General features: G+C 37.8%; 3 protein-coding genes across 6 annotated transcripts; 2 read left to right on the plus strand and 1 right to left on the minus strand.

Annotated features, from left to right (window-relative positions):
• Positions 1 to 1,107: 1,107 nt before the first annotated feature.
• On the minus strand, positions 1,108 to 5,783 carry LOC130738223 (S-type anion channel SLAH2). Of its 4 annotated transcripts, none has more exons than XM_057590157.1 (6): positions 5,628 to 5,783; positions 4,438 to 4,579; positions 3,718 to 4,218; positions 2,225 to 2,995; positions 2,062 to 2,093; positions 1,108 to 1,839 (listed from the first exon to the last, which is right to left on the minus strand). In XM_057590157.1, coding segments are annotated over exons 1-6 (1,836 nt in total). In that variant the 5' UTR covers positions 5,630 to 5,783; the 3' UTR covers positions 1,108 to 1,451. The 4 variants fall into 4 exon arrangements, with proteins under 4 accessions (XP_057446140.1, XP_057446141.1, XP_057446143.1 ...); XM_057590158.1 differs by having other exon boundaries at positions 5,453 to 5,731; XM_057590160.1 differs by lacking the exon at positions 5,628 to 5,783 and adding an exon at positions 5,063 to 5,434.
• Positions 5,784 to 21,468: 15,685 nt separating this feature from the next.
• LOC130738224 (uncharacterized) lies at positions 21,469 to 23,591 on the plus strand. Its single transcript, XM_057590162.1, has one exon. It carries the CDS (start codon positions 22,503 to 22,505, stop codon positions 23,259 to 23,261), a length of 759 nt encoding a protein of 252 aa, XP_057446145.1. The 5' UTR covers positions 21,469 to 22,502; the 3' UTR covers positions 23,262 to 23,591.
• LOC130736569 (uncharacterized) lies at positions 21,495 to 21,926 on the plus strand. Its single transcript, XM_057588384.1, has one exon. It carries the CDS (start codon positions 21,495 to 21,497, stop codon positions 21,924 to 21,926), a length of 432 nt encoding a protein of 143 aa, XP_057444367.1.
• Positions 23,592 to 27,410: the final 3,819 nt, after the last annotated feature.

Genomic DNA, 27,410 nt, shown 5'->3' on the forward strand with positions numbered 1-27,410 from the left:
TCTTCAGCCCGTGCCAACTCTAAAGCCCATGCTACCGCTGCTGAAGTCGATAAAAGGATGAAGACCTAAAACATGAAGATGACCGAAGCTGATAGAGAGAGATCGAGTGTTTTAGGATTTGTTATTGTGCTTTGTCCTTTGTTAATTGTGAATCCTCTTTGCTCACTGATTCTATAAAGCAAAGAGAGGTTTTGTGTTGTTTGATTGCATTCAAACTCTGATTGTTCATTGTGTTCACCAATCACTATGGCAGTGATTGAGAGGAAGTGAGAGGGGCTCTCATACTTAGGTTGAGATTCTAAGTAGAAATACACTGGGTAGATTATGAAGTGAACTATGAACTGAGTTGTTCATGAGTGTCTGTAATTCCTAAATCTTGAGATTGGTGAAAGTTTTTCACTGAACTGGGTTAACAATTACTGTGTGTTATTGTTTCTGTTGTTAAGTTTTGTTTTACTGTTAAGTGGTTGTCGAACCTCTTGTCCCAGCATCGTGCAAGACAATCATATCAGAGGGAACCTGAATTACAATATTTATTGATGTGTCAAATATAATAGTAACCTTCGCTGTGCAGCGCACGGGGAAAAACCCTAGTTGTGTATCAAAAGCCTAATAAAAGGTTAATAGTGTACTTTGAAGTGATTGTAGTTACTAGTTTGAAACTGCTGGCAGGCCTAGTACTGTTTAGGCTGAGGCTGATCATATGGGCCTCTTTTTTGTCAATATCTTATGGGCCTTAGAATCAGTTTTTTCGTTGGAACTACTTCTTGGGCTCAGCCCATTTCAATGAAGGTATTTTGACCAAAAGAAAAAGAGGAATATCCGAGAGGATGTGAAACTCTAATGTCTACACATGATTTGGAGGTAGATATCATAAAATGAAGATATACTATAGGATGATAACTTATTAACTACCAAAATGTGTAAAGCTATGATTAATTAGAAACTCAGAAACTTTACTGATTCCTTAGTGTAGAGATGCCATTGTTGTATTTGAAGGGTGTATAAATTATGCTTCAGAAGTATTTCTTATCATCTGTGATTAGATCCTGTTACTGAATAAAATCTCAGATCCAAAAAGCACCTTATTTATAGGACATCCACGGCTTATCAAGTACAGTATCAAATTCAATTGATACTGATAATTTACTCATACTTTATACACTCTTATTTTACAAAATATTAAGATGGGAACGGTTTTTACAAAAACAGGCACATCATACACAAACTCACATTCTACTAACTACACATGGTCACTGGAACAATCAAAACTCCTACTTTTGTTCCTCACATGCTTGACTACTGAAGATTATTAGGCACAAGACACTCATAATCTTCTTTTTCTTTTGAAAGACTCAATACCATGCTCACAAATACAAGAAAATTCGCTTCACCATAATTTTGCTTTCACGGTGATTTTTTACCATGTATCCAAATATGCACTCAGAGTCTCAGACACACGGTGAATTCCCTGACTCACTGGAGTGAGGTACTGGGGTAATATCTTCTAAATTAATCTCATCTGGGTTCACAAACTTCAAGAAATTCTCAATCTCTTTGGCATCTTGGCTCCCATGTCTAAAGCCTAACCACTTCTTATGTGGCTTTCTCTTCCTATCACTGATTGCAATGGCAATGTCATTGGGGAAGAGGTCCCGGAACACAAAGGCATGCAAAATGGTTGACACAAGCAGTGCTGTTACAATGAGAGTGGATATGAGAGCTAGAACAACACACAGTGTCTTGGTAACCACATTTGGGACTTGATTTGAGTATCTTATAGTTGCAATTGCTGCACCAGTCATTGGAAATGTATAGGCCCACCAAGCAAGAGAAAATCTGCATAATAAAATCAAATATGCTTGTTAGAAATCTCATTAGTATTATACGAAATTTGAGTAATAGCATTTTTCGATCAGCTTCTAATTACTCAATCAATTCTGAAACTCAGAAGGTACAGTGAGTAGCTTCTCCAGAGAATTAATTCTGATTTTAGAATCAACTGTAGAAGGATTTTTAGACATGCACTAGACAATATAAGAGATTCTGGATGAAACTTACTTGAATCCTCTGAAAAAATTGATCCGGACAGCCTGCAAAAGCATATGAAAATGAAACTACTAAGTAATTCTGAATTTCTGATATTAGAAAGAGACTCTTTGAAACGATAAGGGCTGAATCTCAACTACATATGGAAGCTAAACAACAATAAATAAAAACTTACCAGCGAGAAATAAAGGAAAAGGGCAATGAAATAGGCGATCCGCGATCCATAATCGAAAGAGCCCTGAATCTTAGCCCAAGCCATTGAAGCAACACTAGGTGCTGCAACAAAGAGAAAGAACACTGGATGGAGCTCTTTAGGGAGGGTCTCATTTGTGGGAAGTCTCTGGTAGAGAGTAACAAACAACACAGTGTAATGAGCCAACCCAACAGCAAAGAAGAAGATAGGCCCTTCTTTTAGACCTATAGAAGCTCCAAATAAAGCCCCCACAAAGTTTCCAACAATTGATAAATGATTTGAAGGGTTCGCCACCTTTGAAAGCCTCCTTTGGCCCCCAGACATCCACTGTCCATAGATCTTAAGCTCAAGGCAGAAAATTGGTGTCATTAGAATGTACCAAAGGGAGTGGTGAAGGACTTTGGTGAATGATGGTGGAACCCCCATAGCCAAGAACAAGAGAGCTATCCACGGGGCGAAGAAGAAGTTGACACGGATAGGGTGGTAGTACTCGCGACGAACCGCCTCGAAGTAGAGAATGATTTTAAGAGTGTATATGGCGAAAACGGTCGTGATAAGAGCAACCGAGATGATCCACAAGATTAGGTTCACTTTGAGGCTTATGTGGAGAAACTCAGTGGAAGGGGATGTGGCTAAAGTTTTCCAGAGAATGGCTTGGCTGCTAACTCCAAGGCAGATACCGAAAGATGAAACTGGAAACCGGAGAAGAAATGGCCATCGACTGTCATCTGGAAGCACAATCTCTTCTGAGGACTGGATGAGAAAAACAAAACATGTCCAAATATGTTACAATCATCAATAAGTAAAATATGATGTTGTTGAGTTTGATGCAAATAGAAGATGTCTACTTATAGATTATTGATTCATAGCATATTTGGATAAACTTCTCTTATCCCATAATCAATTCTTAGAACATAAGCTACTTATAGAGGCTGCTTCACACAGTTGATTATGGCTTCAGAATCAATTCTATAAGGATTTCCAAACATGGTTCCATACTCAGGGTAGGAATAAATTTGGTTCAACTTAAATAAGGTTTTGGTTCAAGACTTCAAGGATTCTATTGTGTATGTAAAAGATATTGGGACAGCTTACCCCTTACTCTAGATTATTGAATATATATATACCGCAAGATTTAAACCAAAAATGGTTACTAATATACAATTACATGAGTTTCAATTAACACTGAGAATGTGGTGTGATACTATTTATATACAGAATATACATGATCTTCATAAAATGGATGCTTATTATGGGATTACCAAAAATTGCATTGCCTATGATTTGGTGGGTTATTTTTAACATATACTAATATTTTGGATCTGCTTATTATTTCTCAAAATCAATTCGGGCACCTTTAAAGCTAGTTAAACAAACCCTTCTCCCTATAATTAATTTTGACTCTAGAATCAATTCTAGAAAACCTTCCAAACATGTTAATAATTGAATTTAAGTTGGTAAAGATATTCACATACCCTAAGAGTTTCTAACTCTGGACCTTCCAATGCATCGAAATATCGGTCAACCGGTAAAGGCCTATCAATAGTACTCCTCTTGGAGCTGTTGCCATCTTCTGCAGAATCTTCAGGCGTCTTTCCGCGTAGCATTGTCAACTGTCTCTCAAGTGTCCCAGACCATGTTTTGAAAGAATCAAACCTCTTATCCCTGAACATTTTGATGCCAGCATGGTTGGAAATTTTGGCACTATTATTAGTAGCTCCCTCTGGGTAAGCAGAACCTTTTGGCATTGGTTGAGAGTAACACTTTGATGAGTGTGGAGGCAGAGAACCTGCAGTTCCTGGCTCAGTTGAGGGAATTGGAACCACGGTTTCGCCGCTAAAATACACTTTTTTGTTGCTAGTTTGCTGAAGCTGAATTTCTTCAGAAGATAGTGGCATGCTGACAGAAGGCTTCCTTTGATGTTTGATCACTAAAGGTTCATCATGCTTTCTTCCTGGTGAGGTTGCTTCATGTCCCTATATCAAACATGAGAACACTCTAAGATTTTGCTTATATGACAAAAATCATAACCACGAAACATGAAATTTGTAAAATCCCAAAGAATTTAAAATAATACATGCATTCTAAGGCCTGTTTGGTTTCATTTACCGTTAGAAAGTATGAAAACATGAAAATAATAAATTTCGAAGCATTTTTGTTGAATTAGTAAAGGAATCTTTAAATATGAGTCTTACTTTGTTAGCTGGGCTGGGAAGTGAAGAGCCGAAAGTGTCAAAACCATCAACATCACATGATGAGATGTATTGGATCAGAGATGGAACTTCAGGAGATCTTTGTTCTGTAATTTCAATTACAAAGTTGTTTTCCATGCTAGACCTGAAAAGGTAGATTAAGATTCAGTGATAAGAGAAGACTCCCTTAACAAAGTGCTTTCCACTTTGCAAAATCAGTTACATCAGATCACAATCAAATTGTAAGAACTGATTCTTATTGATTTGAATGGTAAATATTACAATGATATAGACAGTTTTCTCTTACAGTCAGAATGACAATTACATATAATTTGAAATTCAGACACAATAAATGCAATGATACAAAATATTACTAATGGAAAAATTAAGAGTTTAAGACAGCATCACACTCCATAATATTAGGAGACAAATCAGGGATTTGAACAGAGGATCTGATATTCTAAATTTCTAATCAGCAAGCTTAAAGGAACAAACAAGTAAAGCTGATTAAAAGGGTTGCAAAATCAAGAACCAAATTACATAGAGAACAGAAAAATTAGATGGTTGAGCAAGAACTATGCATCAGCTATGCCTATCAGTTAAATCTTGCCCACATGTACTTACTTACTTCAGAGGGCACTTTTTTTCTTTTCTGAGAAATAATTTTCCTGTCTTTGGTATGAACTCCTTTAAACAAATCTAAAGAGCAATGCTCAATAACAAGGGGAGCAAATCAATGAATATGGAGACATCTTTTTCCTAGCTAAGAACTCTTCATTCCTTAAGTAAGGTTCATCATGTCATCCATAATTATCAAAGTAGGTGAACTCGTTGTCCTTTTTCCCTCCCCAGAAATTAATGGACAGAAACAACAGACAAGGACCATTAAGCATTATTATAAAGGAATTAATTTAAGTCCTTCACTCCTTCTCACCTTCTCCAGGAACAGTATCAACATTTTTTTTTGATAATAGTATCAACATTTATTATTTTGTCTAAAGCCATAAATGTTACATACCCCAGCAATCAATCTGATTCATACTGTTCTTAGATCCACATGAAGATATGAAGAGCCTATCATTAAAAACTTGAAAATCATAAAAGAAAGAAAGACATCAAACACTCATGAAACTCATACAAACAAAACCCAGAAAATCATTGGCCACCTAATCCAGCTGGGAAGGAAACATTACATGAAAATTCAAGTTACTTGAATTCAGCAGAGAAGAAAAGAAAGAAGAAAAAGCATGAGCTTCCAGAAAAATGAGAATGGAAACAACGTATAATGGGTTGAAGTGATGAAATTAGTTTGGTGGCTAACTATATATAGTGCTAGGCTGTGGTAGGCCAAGTGTATATTGCAGCTATTACGTTCAAAGCACCTCATTTTGTTAGATAATCTCGGCTGCTTATCTGTTTTCTTTGTTTGAAAATGACGCGTCCGCAATGGAAGTGATTTTGGTCAATATTTGCAAATTATGAGATTTTGACTCCCAATTGATTTTTCTGCATTAATTTAGATACCACCCTTTACATTTTTATGAATTTTTCCGCAAATAATACTGTATGTATAGTTTGTATTCGGAAATCTTATTTATGGTGTGTAATTAGTTGATATAAATGCAGATACAGAGGTGGTAAAAAAATATGTTGTTATCAACGCGTGGTTAATTAAAGTGGTGATTTCCCTTAAATAAAATCTTGAGTTTGTGTTTTGTGGATGAAACAAATTTCGCTAGAAAAGATAACCTTATTATAAGTAGATGTTTCTGACTCGAATATGATTGTTACCGAGAAGGGTAAATATAAGAAAAAAAATTAATGTTGTTAGATTGTTTTCTTTGCAAATAGTTAAATGTGACTGCAGGTAACGTTAAAAAAGATGATAGCAAGGTATATATGTTTAGAATTTATCTAATTAAAGGCAGTTTATAAAACAATTTTTTTTATAAAAACTAAGTAAAAAAAAAAACTCCAACACTTGTTACCGACATGTCTAGCATAAATGATAGATAATTGCATTGCTTAAGCATTTAATAGAGAGTTTAATGTACAGGAAAAATAATTTTTCAACAGGTCTACCCACTTAATTTAGTTTCAAAACCTCAAGGACATAATTTCATGAATGTGGATTTGTATACTTTAATTTCATGCAACCAAAACTCTAATCAACTTGTGGTTCAAACGAAAATTTTCATTATATTGTCACATAAATTGAAGGGTTAATCGTCTACTTGATTCTGTCTTTGTCTCGCCGTCTGAAATTAGTCCCTCCCCGGAACCAAGTAAACGATTAACCCTAAATTGAAGGGACTAATTTCAGACGGCGAGACAAAGACAGGGACCAAGTAGACGATTAACCCTAAATTGAATTATAAAAATTAGACATTGTTGTCAATTGCGTAAACACTGTGTTTGAAAGAAAAAAATGTTAGAAAATGCAAAACTCATGCCTAGCCTAAAACAATAAAATGAAGTCAACGATGTTTTACATTTTTGTTTCTACGCGTGTCAGCTGCCTATCGTTGTGTATTTTTCAAATTAAAGAATATCTCAATAAAAAATTCATACTTGAAGAAAAAAATACTGCTATTTAAAAGAAGTGTTTTTAATCATAAGGTTATTCTTTTTTTTTAAACAATAATAAGGTTATTCTTAATAACAAGGATAAGAAAAATGAAAAAGAAGAATACTTGTTATTTATTCACATAATCACATCCACGATGACAAAGCATCATAAAATAGTAAAATACCATGGAGGCAAGTCACACCATTAATAAAATGCTAAAGTTATTTTCTAACTGAACAGTTGTGCTCGACAAAATATAAAATTGTTAAATAAGAAGAGTTAGTGAGTAAAGATAAAAGATAAAAGATTAAAAAACAAGTCATCACTCATCATACATATCAATATAATAATGTATCAAATAGTATAAAAGTAGAAAGTGCGCGTAAAAGTAATTTACATTTTACAGTGGTGAATTAATTTAAAATTGGAGTTGAATTTTGAAAGCTATTGGAGTAGGTAACGTAGTACGACGTGGGCCTACAATTACACTGAGTAAAATTGTCTTGCATGTTTTTGGGTCGTAACTTCAGTGGATTTTTAGTGCCCGCAAAATTTAGAACTGGATGTTCTGGAAAACAATACTGGCTTCGACGAAGAGGCATTATCATGGAAACAATAAATATATTAATGTGAAAAAGGTACTACTACTACTAGTACTATTATTATCTTCCAAACAAGTGGAAGGGAAAAGTGATCAGGGGAAAAAGCTCAAAGAAATTAGGTTTAAATATTCTGTCATACGAAAATAAGTCTCTGAAATTTTTTTTTCCGATTCCGAATCCCTAGAAATTTTTTTTAATCAGAATAAGTCCCTACTCGTGTTTCCAGTCTATGTGGCTCAATTTTTGCTGAGTCATTTATTCCACGTGGCTTTTCAATTTTTTTAAATACACATGGATTAAAAAAATAAAATTAAACATTTAAATTTAAAATTAAAATCTTATTAACCTAATTAACCATAAATCTAATTAACCCTAAATCCCTAAAAAGATTTTAATTTTAAATTTAAATGTTTAAATTTAAAATTAAAATCTTGTTAACCTAATTAACCCTAAATCTAATTAACCATAAATCCCTAAATCTAATTAACCCTAAATCTCTAAAAAGATTTTAATTTTAAATTTACGTGTTTAATTTTATTTTTTTAATCAATGTGTATTTAGAAAAAATAGAAAAGCCACGTGGAATAAATGACTCAGCAAAAATTGTGCCACATAGGCTGGAAACACAAGTAGGGACTTATTCTGATTAAAAAAAAATTTCAGGGATTCGGAATCGGAAAAAAAAAATTCAGGTACTTATTTTCGTACGGCAGACAATTTCAGGGACCTCTAGAGTATTTAAGCCAAGAAATTAAATATTTTGAGAAACGTTATAAGCAAGCATAGCATACATGAAATGGGAAAATGTTCACACGACACCTGACCTCTCGATCAAGGGTTTATCCCCTAAGGTTTAGCGTCGTATACACGATGAATAAAAAATCAAGAGAACCTGTTTCATTCATTTGGAGTCAAGCCTTTTATAGTGGGGCTTGACTCCTGGCCTAGAATATTAACATCTGTATCATCGTGCAGATATTCAACAAATTATATATAGAATGAGAAAGGAAGAAGAAAAAAATCATGTAATGAATGATAAAAACATAGAGAAAAAAAATTAAACATCTATTACAAAAGAAAAAATAGAATAAATGAGATTGAGAAAGAAAATGTGATGTGAATGTATCAAAACTATAAAAAAACACCAAAAGTAAAATGAAAGGAAAGAAAATGAAAATGAAAAAAAATGTATTTTAAAATTAAATGAGATGAGATGATTTTAACAAGAGAGAAGGAAAAAGGAAAAGCTAATGAAAACAAATAAAGTGTGATAGAAAATTAATTAATTTTCTACCATTTTACGTAAAATTATTTTAAATTAATTAAAATTCAAAGTGATTTTTAAAATAAATATTTAAAATTAATTACAATGTGTAAAAGAAGAAAATAAAAGAAATGTCTAACTTGCAAAATAAATGTCCAATTTTGTAGCAATTTTTACAGAAATTTCAAGTTGTCAATTTTTTTTTATATACTCTGCATACTGTACAGTTTTTAATCACCTCAATCTGCATTGGTCGATGGATGGCTGGAACTGTATGCACATAAATCATTATTGGTTTTGTTTTTTGATCAGCAAAAGAATATATATAGAAGACACTTCTTTAATTGAAGCCAACTAATTCGTCCTTCCTTCCTTCCATATTTCACGCTCAAACAAAGTGAAAAGATTCCCTTTTCATGTTGTTTTCCTACTCACTTCTCTCTTCCTCTCATTTTCCATCATAATAAATAAAATTGGATAATATGATCAATGTGACGAGAAAATTAAAAAGAAATAAAATTGGACAGAAGAGAAGAGAAAATGGACATCGATGTACTTAAAGTGAGAGCTAAGTTGTGATAGGACTAGCATTGTTTCAATTTTCAAATTCAGTCATTGTCAGGACAACAAAGCCTCGGCTACAATTGTTGTTGGATTTGAATACATTGGTTTCATATTCGTACCTCAAGATTTCTTCCAACAGAAAATATGTGACAGTTGTCATCAACCACACTTAATTTCAAACCAAATTGAAAACTACCCAAAATTGAAGGAGAAAACAATTATATTAATGTAGGATACTTCTGAGTTCTGATTATCACGTACGGCGAAATAAAATAATTAACTGATAATGATCAGTATTATCAGCGATAATCATCCAACAAAGTTGACGTGTAATGAAATTTAATTATATGCCTGTAATTACATGATGATAACTTGAGATAATCACAATCAAGGGCATGAAGAAGACAAATATATATTCAATAAATAATAATACATTGCAGGTTTTACTTCCAAAATTCAATGCAGGTTGAGTTCAGATTTGCAAATTGCGCATGATGAACAAAGTTGTAATCACTAACTTTCATTATCGCCCATTTGGCGGATAGAAATCCCAGATTGAAATTAAAATTGTGGCAAGACAAAGCAGAATTCAAATGGAAATATTCAAATGCATCTAGTTAATTATTACCTCTCATTATCCTTTTACAAAATTCTTACATGTGTACGATCTATAAAAAAAAATGTAAATAATATTAACGTGAAAGTGTTAAAGCGTGTTGCAGCCTTGCAGGTGTCGCAAATTGCAATATGAATTTTGATGTCTTATTCATTCATTTTTATTTTCAAATTTTTAATTGACTGCACATATAATCAGCCTGCTTAAAAATATTGATCAGTTATATTCTTTATTCATGATGCCATGACCAAAATAAAATTATTTATAGGGTCAATTTTGAGGTGCAAAGGAATATGCTTTCTATTATAATGGAAACATTGAGAACTTAAAAAATAAAGTCAAGACTCGAGCGTGCAGCTGCAAGTTGTGGCACCAACCCTAGCGCTGGCAGGGTAGAGTCCCCACATACAGCTAGAATATAACATGTGCTATCAAAATTTCAATGAACTTTAATTGTAACAATAATGACAGGCTTAAAATTGTAGTTGGAACACGCCTCTTTCTTTTTGTTTGGTTATATGAGAACATCAAATATGCTTATGAGTCTGGTACCCTACAAGTGCTACGCATCTAGATTTCCAAGAATGTTCTTGAAGAATAAAATATGTTGTCAAATATTGTAGGTTACATGGGCATGTTCTTGGAGAATATATATATAAGCATAAGCAAGGCTTTGTTTTTGGCAAGCCAATGATATATTAAGCAAGGTGTTCGATCTACCTAAACTCGGTTGGTAAAACCGTGAAGAAAATGTTCGGATGCATGTTATATCTCAACACAGTACAGCAACAAAAAAAAACAATAAATTGTTCTTAATTTACCAAAATTAAATAATTGAATCAAAATTATTAAAATGAAAAAATAAAATAAAATTTGGTGATATGATTTATTTTGGGTACATCAAAAATAAATTAAAACTCTTTAAAGATTGATCTCTGGAACTTCTCTTCAAAACTCATATGTTACACCATTCTTATTACTTAACTATCATTTGGGACGAATTATTTACACAAATTCTTTCTCAAATAGTTAAATTCTGCAAATTGAGCTGTACTTAAATTTCAAATAAATTATGAAACTCTAACATCCACGCAACTCGAGTACCGTAATCTTTGTCATAAATTTCGGCACTAATTCCAGCATATTCCAGACCAATTACAGTACAAATATTATATAATGTGTCCCAAAGACAAAACAAAACGTTAGTCTTGGACCACTTGATCATATACTAATTTTACGAATAACAAGCGCACTCACCTCAAGTAGTGTTTGACATATGATTGAATTGCACGAAACAATGTGTTTTCTCTAGCTATTGGTTATGTTTTCTTATGGTTATATTTTCTTATGGTTATATTTTTAATATACACCAAAGTCGGGTGTTTTGAAGTCTTGTACGTTTAACGTACCGAAACACGACCTTTATATTTACATGTTAATTTGCTAACTAATACTACGCGGATAACGAATTCAGTGAGCTGGATTTGAGTGGATCAAAGGTTGCTTAGAATTTGCAAGGGTATCAGTACTCGTTAATGGGAATCCTAGTGGGGAGTTTGGAATGGAAAGGGGTCTCCGATGAAACGATTCAATACCTTATTGGGGCGGAGAGCTTGAATGAGTCCAGCTCCACAAATTTGAAGGGTATCATTATGGGGATAATAATGATGTCGATATCTCAGTTTTAGAATTTGTAGATGACACCTTATTTGCAGGGGAGGCCACATTGCAAAAAGTTTTCGCTTTAAAATGCATCATGCAGTGGTTCTAACTTGCCTCTGGTTGATATGTTGTATGACTATCAATTCACTCACAGACACTGGTTGATATGTTGAACTGCATGCAGGGTAGCAAATTAAATACTTCATTCAAATATTTGGGTAGCACTGGCTGCTAGATGTTTTGACAATGCCATAATTAAGAAGGAAATTTGGAGATGGAAGGATGGTAAGCTTTTGGCATGACCCTTGGGTGATAGGGGAACCACTTGTAAACATTTACAATAGACTTTTCATCAGGTTATCTAATCAGAAATAGCTGAGTGTCAATCAGAAAGACATGGGTTCCTAGCTTGATGGAAAACGGTTGTGGAATCTCACATGGAGCAAGGATTTGTGCAAAAGAGAGAAGGAATAGGTGGAGGGCTTTGAACGTGATCTGGCTCACACAACTCTAAGGCAAGGGACTCTAGATGAATGGGTATTATGTCTACTCCATTTGTATATCTTGGCATCTGGTTGGAGGAAACCCGAGAAGATTGTCGTTTTGCGATATATTAAAGCTTCGAAAAAAGTTGTCTAGTTGGAGTCGCAAGACTTTATATATTGGAGGTAGTATGTGTTTGATTAAAAGTGTCTTTTCATCACTTCCTTTATATTATCTTTCTTTATGTAGAATGTCTTCAAGGGTCCTTCAAAAATGCAAAAGAATTAAGAAGGATTTCCTTTGGGGAGGCGCGGAAGGTGACAACAAAAATCCATGGGTAAGGTGCGATAAGGTTTTCAGGGCAAAGGAAGATGGTGGTTTTGGGGTGAGGAATCTGGATAGCTTCAATAAAGCATTGCTTGGAAATTGGAGAGGGAGGCTAATAATAGAAAGCAAAAATATGTGGTTTATAATTCTAAAGGCTAAATGCAGCGATGGGGCCTATATTTGGTGGAAAGACGACCACCATTTTCTATGCTATAAGGAGTTGGAGGGAGAGTGGTTTGAGGAGGGCATTGGTAGAAGCATCAGGGAAGGAAATGAAATTATGTTTTGGACCGACAACTGGTTGGATGGAGGGCCTCGGGGGGACAATTTGAGAAGGTTATATAATATCTCAGACCAACAGAACATCCTAATCATGGAGATGGGAAGATTGATTAGTGAAGGGCGGAATTGGTAGTTATGGTGGAGGTTGTTTTGAGGGAAAAGGAAGAAGGTCACTAACAGATTTAAGAAGACCAGTGAGTATGTTTACTCCGATTCAAGGTAGGGATGACTATTGCACTACTAGAAAATATACATTTCAGAACAAGGTTTTTACATGAGTTGATCAAATACCTGAGGTGAAATATAACACGGTGGCAATTTTGAAATTATAATGAACTTTGCTGATGGGTTTTCACATCATTAGAGGAAATACCTGATGTGAAAAATAGTTACTCAAGAGTTTTCACATCAGTGGAAATAATACCTAATGTGAAATATAAACACGGTGGCAGTTTTGAAATTTTGTTGAACTATATTTCCACATCAGTGAAATAATAACTGATGTGAAAAACCTATCCCATGCCACAAATTTCCACTTTCCCTTTCACTCTTTCACAAACCCTAAACCTCACAGACCCAGCCAACCCTCTTCTTCTCTCAGCCAGAACTCCAACCCACCAGACCACCATTCTTCTCTCTCGAATCGAACTCAGAAACCCACCGGACCACCATTCTTCTCCCACCAACCCACCGGAAACACTTTCTCCTCCCACCAACCACTGAAAAGACTCATGTTGTTACCGTGAGGTCAGTCGTCAGATCAGGATGTTACAAATGGTATCAGAGTCGACCTCACCCAGTACGGTGTGGTTCGGGGACGAACCAAGCGGAAGCTGGTGGGCCTGTGACGCCCGGGGCCGACGAGGGCGGGGAGTGATCGCCGGTGCAGTGAGGCACGAACAAGGAGCGGCTCCTGGCAGGCTTCTAGACGGAGGGGCACATGAATGAACCGATCTCACACCCGAACAAGAGGTATTCCGAGACTGTATAGGGATGGACTATACAGTTGAGGAGGGCATAAAAGATTTGATTGGTACTACTCATGACAACAAGATGCATCTTCTTTTCGGGAGCCCAACTCATAAAAACTCCTAGGTTAAGTGTGCTTGCCTTGGAGCAATATTATGATGGGTGACCTCCTGGAAAGTTTTCCCGGGAAGTGCACGAGTGAAGACAAAGCCCACTGAAAAGACTCGTGTTGTTACCGTGAGACCAGTCGTCAGATCGGGATGTTACAAAGATCATTCCCGATTTTTGTGAGATGGTTATAGCTACTGGGATTTATCTGCTTCTGTTATGTTATATGATATCGTGATAGCGATGCAGGATATGATTCAAAACCCATTTATTATATATGTTATATTTATAATTCAGTTTTACATTGTGTTTACCTTTAATTTATGCGCTTAATTCTACGTGGAGTATTTAGCCATATTCCTTGTAATTAATCTATACTTGGTGGGGGAAGTTAATAATGGAATCAATAAAAGTGAATTAGCTTTAGTGCGCTCCTAGTAGAGGCATTAGGATTACTTAATTCTACATGGAGTATTTAGCCATGCATACATAGAAGCACTTGCCATAAGGAAGGACTAAATAACCCAGGAAGAAACATCATGCCTGGTAAGTATCCGCCCGTTCTACCATAATAAGTACTCCTAAATACAATTGATCTTATAAGAGTACATTAAAGGATAGGTCGCCCTAAATAATGAGGTTGAGTCACCAGAGGATGGGATCGCCTACCCGGTCCACAAGCCCCCAAGACTCCAAGCTTTAAGCATTAAGGAAAACTGTGCCTCAGCCTACACCCACAAACATCGCCCATCCCATCCACAAACCCCCCAAGATGCCGAGGCTTAAGAACTAAGTCAAAGTGTGTGTAAATAAAGAACACCATAGTCGTTTTGTCTTATTTACTCCATTACCTATCATGTAAGTTCCCCAACTACAAAAATAATCATTAGTCTTCAAATTAAATTTTATTTATATGTCATGTCGTACCTTTTTTACTGTAGCCGTTGGAAGATAGTTTGATATGAACATTATTTTTTTTTTCTATGAACTCGCCTGAGCTTGGCCTCCACAAATATCTTTGTGTTCTCATTACTCTATGTGTATACTTGTATAGCCCCAAGATGTTTCTTTTGTTTGCCAATTCCTAAGACTCATTTTAAAGAGAGTGATGCATTCGCATAACCATAAACTTTTTAGGTCACATAATACATCAAATAATCAACTATTCTTGGAATTCATGATGCTTTGTGCTTAAAATTCAAGACTTTGGCTCAACATCGTTGAGGCTTGTACTCATCAATTTCTCAATTGGATAATGGAATTTGAAAAGGCTAATTAGATAAACATACCAACTTTCATGTATTATTTCAAGTTTCTTTCTCCCTGCTACTTAAGTGTTAGGGTGGCAAATGGATGGATATGATGAATTTGGATATGAGTTGTAATGGATGGATCGCTACTAGATCATCTTGAAAACCTAAAATTGATCGAAAAAAATTTAAATTGACCCTAAAACCCTAAAATTGGATCAAAACCCTAAAATCTATCCTAAATTAGACATGCACTGTAAAATCGGCCAGAAAACCTTGAAATGAAGACTTACAACTCATATCGGTTGATTATAGGTTTTTCAAGCTAAATTTAAATGAATAGATTGTAATCCATCTATTTATATTAATTTCTTATGTGGGTGGATGAATTTTCTTATGAATGGATTGGATGGACATGAAGTTAAGTGACACTAAGATTTGTAAACCAAACTAATTAATCACCTTCTCCTCCTTATATTAAGACTTACACGTTGCTATGCCACCTAAGTGGTCAACATGGTTAAAAGACGAAAACCAATAGATTTATCAAGTTTAGGATGAAAACAACTAAAGTTATAATATAGTGATGGAAACCAAATTTCCCCAAAGTTCAGGGACTAAAAATTTATTGAATCCAAACCAATTTCGAATTAACGTAGTGAAACTCTCTTCTTGTAGCACCTGAAGTTTTAAACTTTTTTATTAAAAACCATCACTCACTACTACTCCACTCTCACATATAAATAGCGCACAACTGGTGGACCAAATTATTGTTATTTTTAATTGCCCCAAAATGGTTAAAGACTTAAAGCAAATAACTTTAAGAAAATTAGTAGTGCACCTTACCAATAAACTGACCATATACATAAAACGTTAAATGTATAATAAAATTAGAGTTATTTTATTATCATGCGGATAAGTTTAATTATAAATATTTAATTTTATACCTAATCAAAACGGTTACGTAGAAGTTAGTGGTGGACAAATCATACCAAATAAAAAGGAACCAATACTAACAGCAACTTCATCAATAAATTTTTAGGTTAAGAACTAAGAATTAAGTTCTTAAGTATTAGAACATCTTCAATGTTAGTTTTTAGAGGTGATTTCTGAAGTTAAGAACTAAGAACCAAGTTCTTAAACATTGAAGATGATCGACTAACGTGGAGTTTTTAGTTCTTAAAAATAAGAAGTAATTCTTATATATGTAACTTTACTTTTTAAGTTCTTAGCATAAAAAAACACTTTTTCTCTAGATTGTTATATTGCTTTATGAGCCAGAGAAATAGTGCTATGATATTAAAGTTAAAAACTCGTGAAATAATGCATTCAAAGTATAATGATCGAATTAATTTTAATTGCATAGTTAATTTTAATTGCATAGTTATAAACTTTTTCAAACAATTATATTTTTTTTGGTAACATGGTGGAGCAAGGCCCCGAAGGCGAAAGAACGCTAAACTACAGGAGCACGAAGAGAGGCTAAAGCCTCGTCGACATCCTGGTACAAGAGAGGACGGCATTCTGCCAAAGGAAACTGTAACAACTGAGTCCCAAACCCAAATACATGTGCAGAACTAGCTAAACTATCCGCTACAGAATTAGCTTCCCTAAGGACATGATGGAACCGGACCTCCACCTGACGTGGTATTGCCCTACTGTAAGACTTGGATTTACAGAACTAGTTAATTTCCGACTCACGCGTAGAATTAGTGTAAGCGTGACAGGAGTTTGCTGTTTGGGAAAGATTAATGGAGACGAAAGTTCAGGAATTGCTTGAGGAATGTTTTATAGTCGTTTTAGGAGTTAGTGCGAGTCGTCTGCACACCTGCCTTATGGCGAGAGTGTCCAGAATAGGTTAATTTCGCTTTTAAAGCAACGTTTAAGTGAGATTTCAAATCCTTGGGAAAATAAAAAGTTCTCTTTATTTTTCCTTCGACCAGTGTTTCATTTCGGAACCCTGGACTGTACGCACGATAGTATTCACTTCTCGGAAGTCCGACGACGCTAATTTCTTTGCTTCGAAACCCTAAATTCAATCACTGAATGAAGACTTTTTCTATTCGGAGCTTTTAACGAAGTTTCCGTCCGTGTTGTTAGATTTTTTTCAATGTTTCCAATCTTTCTTCAGAACGAAGTTTTGTCGTCTGACCTTCACAGCAAAAAGTAGTTTTTCGGGACAGATTAACTTACACCGCTTTTGGGGTTTTAGGGATCGTTTTTCCCAAATGTTGGAGATTTGTTTTGAGTTCTGGAATTCTGTCGCCAGAATCTCTCTTAGAATTCATCGATGAATGTGCTGCAAAAATCGGAATCGCGAAATTTTCATTTTCCCGCGATTTCACCTTCCTATAAATAGTAAAAAAATCAAAATATCTCCCATTATTCCCATTGTTGGCCGCGAGTTGAGGAGAGAAAGGGGGAGAGGAGATTTTCGCCGAAACTTAACCGATCTTCGCGCAGTTCGTCCCTACTTCAAGGTATCGAGGTAACTAGCTTGATTCTTACCTCTGATCATCGTTTCTACTGCGTTTCTTTAGCTGTTTCTGTGCTCAAAGTTTCGAGCTTTTCGTAAAACTATCAGTTTTTCTTGATTTTTCGCTTGGGATATCTTCTGTACTTGCCCAAGAGCCTAGAACACTCGCCGATATTCGCCGATTTTGATCGAGTTGTCAAGGATCTGAAAAATTGATTCAAAACCCTTTTTGCGCACATTTCGAAACTTTAATGTCGAAAAGTCGCAATCCGACTTCGTGCCTTTAGGATTAGTTGTGACAAATGTCGTTAGGAACATCGCTATCAAATTTGTTTTCCGAAGTTTTAACTTTGAGTTTTTGAGCTTTTATTTTGGACCAAAACGCCCCTGAATAGCCGTATTTTGACCCGGTTGTCCGAAATTTTTTCCGACAGTTTCTTTACTCTAGTTTTACCCTAAAACTACCTTGTAGTTAAAGTAGATCGAAGAAAAATCGGGCCACCTAATTGTGCATAGTGGCCGAGACCATGTTTGTGTGGGGGGGGGAGTTTTTCGTTTGCGAAAACTTGTCTTTTCGTACTCGATTGTTGTATTCTGAAGCTTCGATGCTTTGTCTATCGTTAATGAGTTGTATTGTGATCGAGCTAATCGATTTTGTTTGGATTTCTGCTTTGTTTCTCCGAGGTTCAGTTGAAGGAACTTTGGGTTTCTCAGAGCAATTGTGTGAAGGAAACTTAGACCACGAGGCTGGAGCAACTCGAGGTTAGGGCAACTTACATATTAGCTAAGATTGCATGATAGGCGTCGATAAATTCGACTTATGCTTTACTTTGATATTGATTATGATGATGAATTAATGTTATGATGTTTTCCATAACTTATGATATTGAGATGTTATTGAATTGTGCGTTTTGACGCGACTTCGGAGCGAAGAATCACTGAACTGATTCCTTTTGATTTTTCGGGTTGGATGAACAACCCTAAGCAAGTCTAAACTCAAGGTTTGAGACTTAGCTATCGTTTATATACTTAGACTTTCCCCGGGGGTTATATTTGGTGGGATTTTGGCAAACTTAGAATGAATAGAATTTTGAAAACTAGAGACTTTGGGAAAACTTAGACTTCGAGAAATAAACTCATAACTTGGCTAATTCGATTCGAAACATTTTCATTAATGAATAAACATAGGAAAACTAAAGGGGAAAATGATTGCGAAAGACGGGGAAATGTCGACAAGTCTTGAAGTTACTGGGAATTAGGGAAAGCCACTGAGGCGATCTACGGTGATGATTGAAAGTCACCGAGTACTCTAGTACTCTTGTTGTTGGAGTTGTGTTGTATTGACCGACACTAAACTCTTGGGTTTTGAAATTGGGTTTTAAGCTAAACGCTTGTGTTGTGAGGACGATTCGATGTTTGGCTAACCATATTGCATCATGCATCATTCGGTGAAGAACGGGAATGCTTCACCAATAGTGAAGAACAGGAATGCTTCACAAGTGAAGAACGGGAATGCTTCACGAAGGTTGGGGAATTGCCTTCATCGAAGAACACCTGGGTGTATCTTCGGCATAGCGGGCTGATCCGACTATGCATGGGTTTGTAAGTGACACCCGAGCGGAAATGGTTAAACACTAGGCCGGTGTTAGGACTTACTCGATGGTGCCCATCCCAAACAACTATCCGGATCATATTGAATTGCATTTCACGCATACATTCACCCTGACTGGAATTGTGTGCTGTTTGCATTACTAAATTATTGTTAGAGCCGATAACATGCTAGGAGTATATTTATATATATATATATATATAATAACATATATATATATTCCCCAATCACATGTTGTATGTATACTTACTTTTTCCGTGAGTTGACCCTAGCGCCTTGGCTTTGGTTTCATGTTTGTGTTTGGGCGGTCGGCCTGCTGCCAGACGTCGACGGCGGATTGGGTTTCGATGGTCTCTCCCTCGGGGGGGATCAGGTTTGAGTTGGTTGACCGACATGCCCCCACCGCTTGGGTGATCGATCCTGTGGATCATCAGGCGACGTGCCGGGGAAGGGTCATGGACGACCGGACTGACGAGCGTGGATGTCTGACGAAGGGAGTTTTACGACGCATGGAGCTGAGCTTCAACTTGCCAACTTCAGTTCGCTGTGGACTCGGTACCGGGAGGGTAGGTTCAGGCAGGCGTCATATTTTGTGTAGAGCTCTGATTCGTTTTGTTTTTGGGACAGGGTAGGTTCCCGACGCATGACTTTTTGTGTGGTTCTCTTACTGAGGGATCACAGTGAGTCAGTCGGACTGTAGGGGTCTTTGCTTAGGCCATTTTGAGGCCGACTTTCTCCTAGTGGATTGTAATTATAACTTTCACACTCACACTACTGGTTCTGTACATATTTGCCTACGGGCACACTGTTGGGTCCAGGTGGGCCAGCATCCTGCCTGCAGGTAGCATTCGAAACGGGGCGCTGTCTGCTACGCTATAAGAAATAACGTTGCGCCCTCACTAACACCAATTGGTTTTGGCGTAGTGGTAAGCGCGTGATCCTACAAGTGGTATCAGAGCCAGGTCCCGTGTTCGAATCCCACGGAAGGCATGCTGTACAGCTAGTTTGGCTGGCAGGTGCTGGGGGGGGGATTGTTGGGTCCAGGTGGGCCAGCATCCTGCCTGCAGGTAGCATTCGAAACGGGGCGCTGTCTGCTACGCTATAAGAAATAACGTTGCGCCCTCACTAACACCAATTGGTTTTGGCGTAGTGGTAAGCGCGTGATCCTACACACACTACTTTGAGGTCACTGCGAGTGCGCGTGACGTTGGCGTGCAGCTGAGGCTGTACATGTGTATATGTTTGTATATCGGTTAGTTTAGTTATTGGGTTATGTCTTTATTTTCTATCGCTTTAATTAAAAGGAATCAAACGAAAAAAAAAATTTACCTGTTTTCCGCGTAAAGTTTATTTTTTTTAGTTACTAAAGTGACACCTAGAAATCGGGGTGTTACACCTACGAATAGACCCAACCATCTCGAAGTATGGGTTGATCAGCGTGCCAGAAGACGTAAGAGCCGTAAGAGCTTCCACAGAGTCACTCTCAATGATAACCTTAGGGCATGGCTTCTTACCAATGACCTCCAACGCCGTTCGAATGGCCCATATCTCAGCTAAAAAAGGATTGGACGTGCCTAGCCGACGAAAGAATCCTTGGATCCAATGACCATCACTATCCCGAAGCACCCCACCACATGCCGCTTCACCGGAGGCCCAAACCGAGCCATCAACGTTGAATTTTACCCACCCAACCGCAGGAAACAACCAGCTCGAGCTGCTGCAGCTTCGCGGACCTGTGTCCTCTTCCTGACTCGCAATATCAATATCATGGAGATGTGAGTTAACCCACCAGTGTATCTGATTGACGTCCTAGGAGGCTTGCTTGAATATCACATCGTTTCGTATACGCCACAAGCACTAGATGATGATCGCGAATCGCTGTACCCAGCTATCCTTGTTACGCACCCACGGGCCACCACTCATATTTTAGAAGATTCAATCGCGGAAGCCCATGGAATAGAACAACAAAACACTCCCAGGAGGCACCAATGAACAATTATATTATTTTGAACCTGACCAAAATGTACTAATTAATATTTTTGTATCACCTCTTTATCTTTCCATGTATCAGCAGGAGGGAAAATGAATTAAGGCAAACTTGAAAGCAAAATATATTGATAGATAGTGTTGAGATATATCCCCTCTCCACATGGGTACAGTAACCGAACCAAGCCAAGCGGTCGAGTGTTTATGCTTGTGGGGTTGCCAACCAGGTATTTTTGAGTATTTTAAGGAAAATTAAAGGGGATTAATAGAGAAACGAATGAAGCTTCTAATTAATGATAAAAAAACACGATGAAAAGATCATCTTGTCCTCTGCTAGGGTTCCACGAGAACCTGGTCCTTCTGTGCTGCCATCTTTGAAACCAGGCGCTGCGAGAGGCGGAGGCAACTCAACACAGGGAGATGGCGTCGACGAGGAAGGTGAGGCGGAGGGGGCGGAGGGGGAAGCGGTGCAGCTTGGGCGATTTACTCTATTTATTGATGGGATTTCCGATTTGGTGGGTTATCCCCAAATCAAATCCCTTTTCGGCAAGGTTGGGAGGGTTGAGAAGCTCTTCGTGCAGAGGAATCGCAAGGCTGGGAGGAGGTTTAGGTTTGGGTTTGCTCAATTCTTCTCAAGGGTCCAAGCAGAGGCGGCGGTGGCTAAGCTCAACGGGACAAAGAGTGGTGGTGTTCATCTTTCGGTAACAGTGGCGCGGTTTCCCTAGAGAAGCTCATCGATTTTGCAGAGCCAGGGAGCTAGCAGGGGTCTCAGTCAGAGGAGAGCGCCCTCTGTTTTGCGGAAGAGAGATCCCAAAGTTTCTGGGTCTGGTCCTTTTTCTCTCTCGTGGCGTGATGTGGCTATGGGGAAGAAAGGAGTGGGTTGCCAGAAGCTCCTTTTTTCAGCAGAAGAGTGCTTGTTTCCGGCAACATGGAGATGCTGTGAGGAGATTGCTAGAATATCTAAGATGGTTCTGTTCCCTGAGATTTCTTCCGGTTGGCGATGTACAGAGGCAGAGTGTGAAGGGTTGGAGGCAGTGCAGGATGTCCCGGCTATCTGGAATTCTTGCGTTAAGGGTTTGTGTTTGGAGCCAAGGTCTTCAGTTGAAGTTCTCTTTCCAGAAGTTGTTCCAAGGCATATAGAGGATCTGGTTCAAGATGGAGAAGATGCTTGTGGCGGTGGAGTAGCATTGTTGGAACATTCAGCTTTTAAGAGGTAGAGGCGGTTAGGAGTTAATTTATTAACGCTCGTTGATAATTCTTCTTTGAATTCCCTGTATTTTCGGCTTCTTTTAGCGGGTGAAATGGCTCTTAAGGTTCTGCTTAATGGAAATTTCAAATTGTGCCTATCTCCGGGTGAGGGGATTTCAATTAGAACGTGTTTTGGGAATTTTGGGGTGACCCTGCCAGTTCTCTTTAGGTCTTCTGCTGTGTCAAGGCATATCTCTGTCTCTCCCTCTTTTCTTAGACCTGTTGTTGTTCCGCTTTCCGCTGGGTCTGAGGTGGAGGTGAGGTTGCAAGTTGTAGAGGATATTGATGCTGATAGCTGGTCTTTATCAGTTGGGGATCCAGGAGACTTAAGGCTTTCTTCATACATGTGTTGCTTGGATCAAGAGAAGTATGAGGTTGAGGGTGCTGCAGAGGTGGAGGATGGCGAATTTGGGGTAGATACCGAAGCAGAGGTTGATTCAGTTTCTTCTTTTTTAGAGCCTTCTCCTCAGAGGCCTCGTGGTCATCCCAAGAAAAAGAAAGAGGGAAAGCGTGCTCTCTTGGATGTTCCTCGCCGGCCTCGTGGGCGACCAAAAAAACCCATGGCTGGTGTTGCTAAGGAAACTTTGCAAGTGCTACCGTGTGATGGTGAAGTGGAAGATGCTCGGGATGCAGGGTCGTTAGGGAGAGAGTTGATGGTTTTGCCAGTGGAGCTTTCTGAACCTTATGGAATTATGACTAGAGCTCGGAGTGTTGTTTTGATGGGGAAGCGATTGGGTATGGTATTTGATTGCTCAGACGATGTTGCCACCTACCAAATTGCTGCGCAAATTAATGCGCGTAGGTATTCTTAGGGTTTTTCTGTGGTAGTTTTCAGGTTTTAGCTTTTGTACTTGGGGACCTTTGAGGGCTTTGGGTTTTTTCTTGATCTTTTGAGTGGAGATCTTTAGGCTTGGGTGATTGTGCTTCTTCCTAGGGGTTTAGCAAGATTGGTTGTGCTTAGTTTTTTGGGTTGGATTGGGTGATTTTGGTGGTTTCTTTTCACCCTTTTGTGGCAGGTTGTATAGCACTGACTTTTTCCTCATTAATTGTAATAATTTTTACTTTCGAAAAAACAAATAGAGAAACGAATGTAATAAACTCAAAATAATAACATGAGAACAATTTCTAACCTTTCCCGACAATTTACGGTGTCTCTGATGACCCTCATTTAGTCTTGTTTTTAGGGTCATTTCTTTGTTAGTTTTGAGTCTTTTTCGTGTGTCTTATGTAGTGTTTCATGCATTCTCATGCATTTTTATCTTTATTTGTGTTTTGTTTCGTTTAGGTAATTTCCTAGTCTTGTGAGGATTTTTATTGCATTTTAGGTAAGTTTAGGGATCTTGTGGAGTTTCCACTTGTTTTGGGGCCTTTGTGCTAACAACCCGTTGAGTTTCTAGATATTTACCTAGCTTTGTGTTCAAGTAATCAGGTCCAAAACAGCTGAAGAAGGAAGGTCAAGAAGCTTGGAGGCTTAAAGGGTGCACTGAAGTGGAGTTAAGATGAATTTCAAGAGGTTTTTGGACGAGCAATTGGCGCTCGAGCGCTCAACACACATAAACTTAATTTTGCAAGCAATTGGAGCTCGAGCGCTCAGCACTAGCACTCGAGCCCCCCACGCTCTGACGCTGGAAGTTGCAATCTGGAGCAATTGGCGCTCAAGCGCCAATTCCTAGCACTCGAGTGCCCAGACACGCCATGTGAGACCCAAAATTTCAGTTATAGAATTAATTAATTAAATTCCTATCCACGATTAGGTTTCGATGTATCGTGAAGGAAACCTGAACAAGTGTTTACGGAATGGAATAAATTTATGAAGGAGAAAGTTCAGGAAAAGACTAAGAATAGTATTAAAGTCGATATAAGTTATAGCGCGAGTCTTATTCGCTTACGCCTAGGGCAAGAGCGTTAGTAAATGGCTAATCTGCTCTTAAAGCATCGTAGAAACGAAATTCAAAAATCTTCAGAGGAATATAAGAATTTCTCTTATTTCTTTCCATGACAAGTGTCCCGACACGAAACTCTAGAATGTACGAACGACCGATTCGAATTCTCGGAAGTTTGCCGAAACTGAATCTCTGATAGCTCAAGAACCTTAAAATAAACTTTCGATGAAGACTTTTTCTATTCGGAGCCTCAAACGAAGATTTCACACGCGTACACCCATTTCTTTCGATGTTTCTAATCTTTCTTCAGAAAGAAGTTTTCTCATCCGACATCAACTGCAAAAAGTAGTTTTTCGGGTTAAATCGATTTACGCCGACTTTGGATCGTTTGCCTTAATTCTGAGAAACCTGTTTCGAGTTCTGGAATTCTGTCGCCAGAACCTATCTTAGAATTCACAGAGGAATGCGCAGAAAAAATCGGAATCGCGAAATTTTCATTTTCCCGCATTTTCCCTTACCTATAAATAGGTGAGAAATCAAAAATCCAAACCCATAACCCCATTGAACCCGCGAGCTTGGAGGAGAAGGAGGGAGAAGATTTTCGCCCATTCTTGCCTGATCGTCGCACTGTCAGTTGTTATACGTAGGCCTCGAGGTACTGATGCTATTCCTTACCTCTGATCGTCAATTCTGTTGCTTTTCTCTATGTCTTTCTGTGCTCAAAGTTTTGAGTTTTTTGTAAAACTGTCCAAATAACTTGATTTCTCTGTCAAAACTTATTCTCTACTAACCCAAGAGCACGATTATCCAGTTGTTATTCGCTGAATCTCGCCGAATCGTTGCGGAGCTTCAATTCTGTGAAAATACCCATTTTCTGACCAAAGCTTCATTCTTTGGATTAAAAACTCTCGACTGAGCTTAGTGTCAGTAGGATTAGTTGTTATAAATGTCATTAGGAACACGCTCATCAAATTTATTTTTCAAAATTCCGACTTTGAGTTTTCAGGCTAAAAACACTAACCAAAATACCACTGTGTTAGTTTTCGACCCGATAATTTTTCTGAGAGTTTCCCTGGCCTAGATATCGCCTAAGAATACCTAGGAATTAAATTAGATCGAAGAAAAAGTTCGGGAAACCCTATTTTGATAGTGGCCGAAACTTATTTGGTATGGTATCGTGTCCAAAAATAATTTTTGGGTCTGCATGACCTGAGTTATAGCGTAGCTCTCTCCGTTGTCGAAATTTTGGCTTTGGTTTCGTGTCATTCTGAGTTCTGTAGCTCGAGTTATGGACGTTTTAGCGAATAAAGTGTTTTTGTACAAAACTTGAATCGAGTCAAAACTCATCCATTTGAAGAAAGCCCTTCCATTCGTGCCTAAATGTTGTACTCTGAAGCTTCTTGAGCTTTGTCTAACGTTAGTTAGTATTGTTTCGATTGTACTAACTTATTTTGATTGATTTTTGCTTTGTTTGCTCTAAGGTTCGTTTGTGGAAACCTTGGACTTGACTGAGCAAGCTAGTGACTGTGACTTACACTGTGATTCTGGAGGAAATAGAGGTGAGGGCAACTTACCTTGCTAGCTAATGTTTTAGGCGTCGACCAATTCGACTTGATTTATTGTTTATGCACTTGATTGTGATTGACTGGGAAATGTTTTTCTAGAGGCTTCGGCCGAGTGAACTAATTGAGACGTGTGTCTCCGTTTTCTGAGGCTTCGGCCGACATTGGTGATTGGGATTTATTTATCGCTTTGATTTGCCATTGATTGATTCATATGCTGTACTTGCTAAATGGATAATCATAGGCTATGTGAATACTTGTGCACATGATTTGCTGGATTATATTGATTATACTGTGCAATTATACGAATATTTGTGGAACGTCAGAGTGTGGGGAAACGGGTAGTTATGCCATACTCAAGATGAGAATTTGGGAAAAAGTTTGATGGGACGAACCGAGGTTCGGACCCTTATTATTTTAGTGGATCGGGACCTTCTCTGGGAGTTGCTTGGGATGATGGGATCTTTTAAACTTTTAAGATTAGAGATAAACCTAAATGGAAACTATTTTACAAGGAAAATTCATAATAGACTAAACAACCTCTGAACCCTTTAAATAATGATAACAATGTCAGATGAAAGCTTAGGGCTTGGCTGTTAGTTTTGGAAAATGAGAAGTGTCGCCGAATCCAAGTTTTGGGGATACTCATAAGTTTCTGAGTACGTTGATACTTCTTTGCTCGATGAGCAGTTTTATTGTTTGGCTATCTAAAAGATAAGCCGGGAAACTAATAAGTTTCCGAGTATGTTGGTACTTTTCGCTCGATGAGCAATTGGTTGTTTGGCTATCTAGAGGATAAGTCGGGGAACTATAAGTTTCCATGTACATTTGTACTCCTTCGCTCTTTGAGCAGTTTATTTAGCCATCCAAAGGATGAGCCGGGAAGCTTCACTGAGGCTTGAGACTTCGTGAAAGCATGGAACTTCACTGAAGCGTGAGACTTCATGAAAGTGTGCAAATTCACTGAAGTGTGAGACTTCGTGAAAGCAGAAACTTCACTGAGGCGGGAGACCTCGTGGAGACGGGAACCTTCGCTGAAGTAAGAGACTTTGCGGAGGCGTGAAACTTCACTGAAGCGTGAGACTTCGTGAAGGTTTGAAACTTCATTGAAGCGGGAGACTTCATGAAGGCGCGAAACTTCACTGAAGCGTGAGACTTCGTGAATGTGTGAGATTTCACTGAAGCGTGAGACTTCGTGAAAGCATAAGACTCCATTGAAGCGTGAGACTTCATGGAAGCGTGAGATTTCATCGTCGTTTACCCTAGGGCAAACGATAGGGAACCTTTGTTTAGTTAGACACTTGTGCGTTGGGAGGACGATACATTGTTTGACTAACCTTATCACCTAACTTCATATGTTGAGATTTTGATGATTTGATATTGGTGAACATCGTTATGTTATTTGTTGAATTGTTGAGATATTGAATATTGTGTTGTTACTAGAGATTCGATAACATGCAATGTATATACCTTAGGGTAGGCAATGCAGAACTTATATGTATATATACAACATATA

The sequence above is a fragment of the Lotus japonicus genome, chromosome 2 (genome assembly GCF_012489685.1).
Source record: "Lotus japonicus ecotype B-129 chromosome 2, LjGifu_v1.2".
NCBI classification, from domain to species: Eukaryota; Viridiplantae; Streptophyta; class Magnoliopsida; order Fabales; family Fabaceae; genus Lotus; species Lotus japonicus.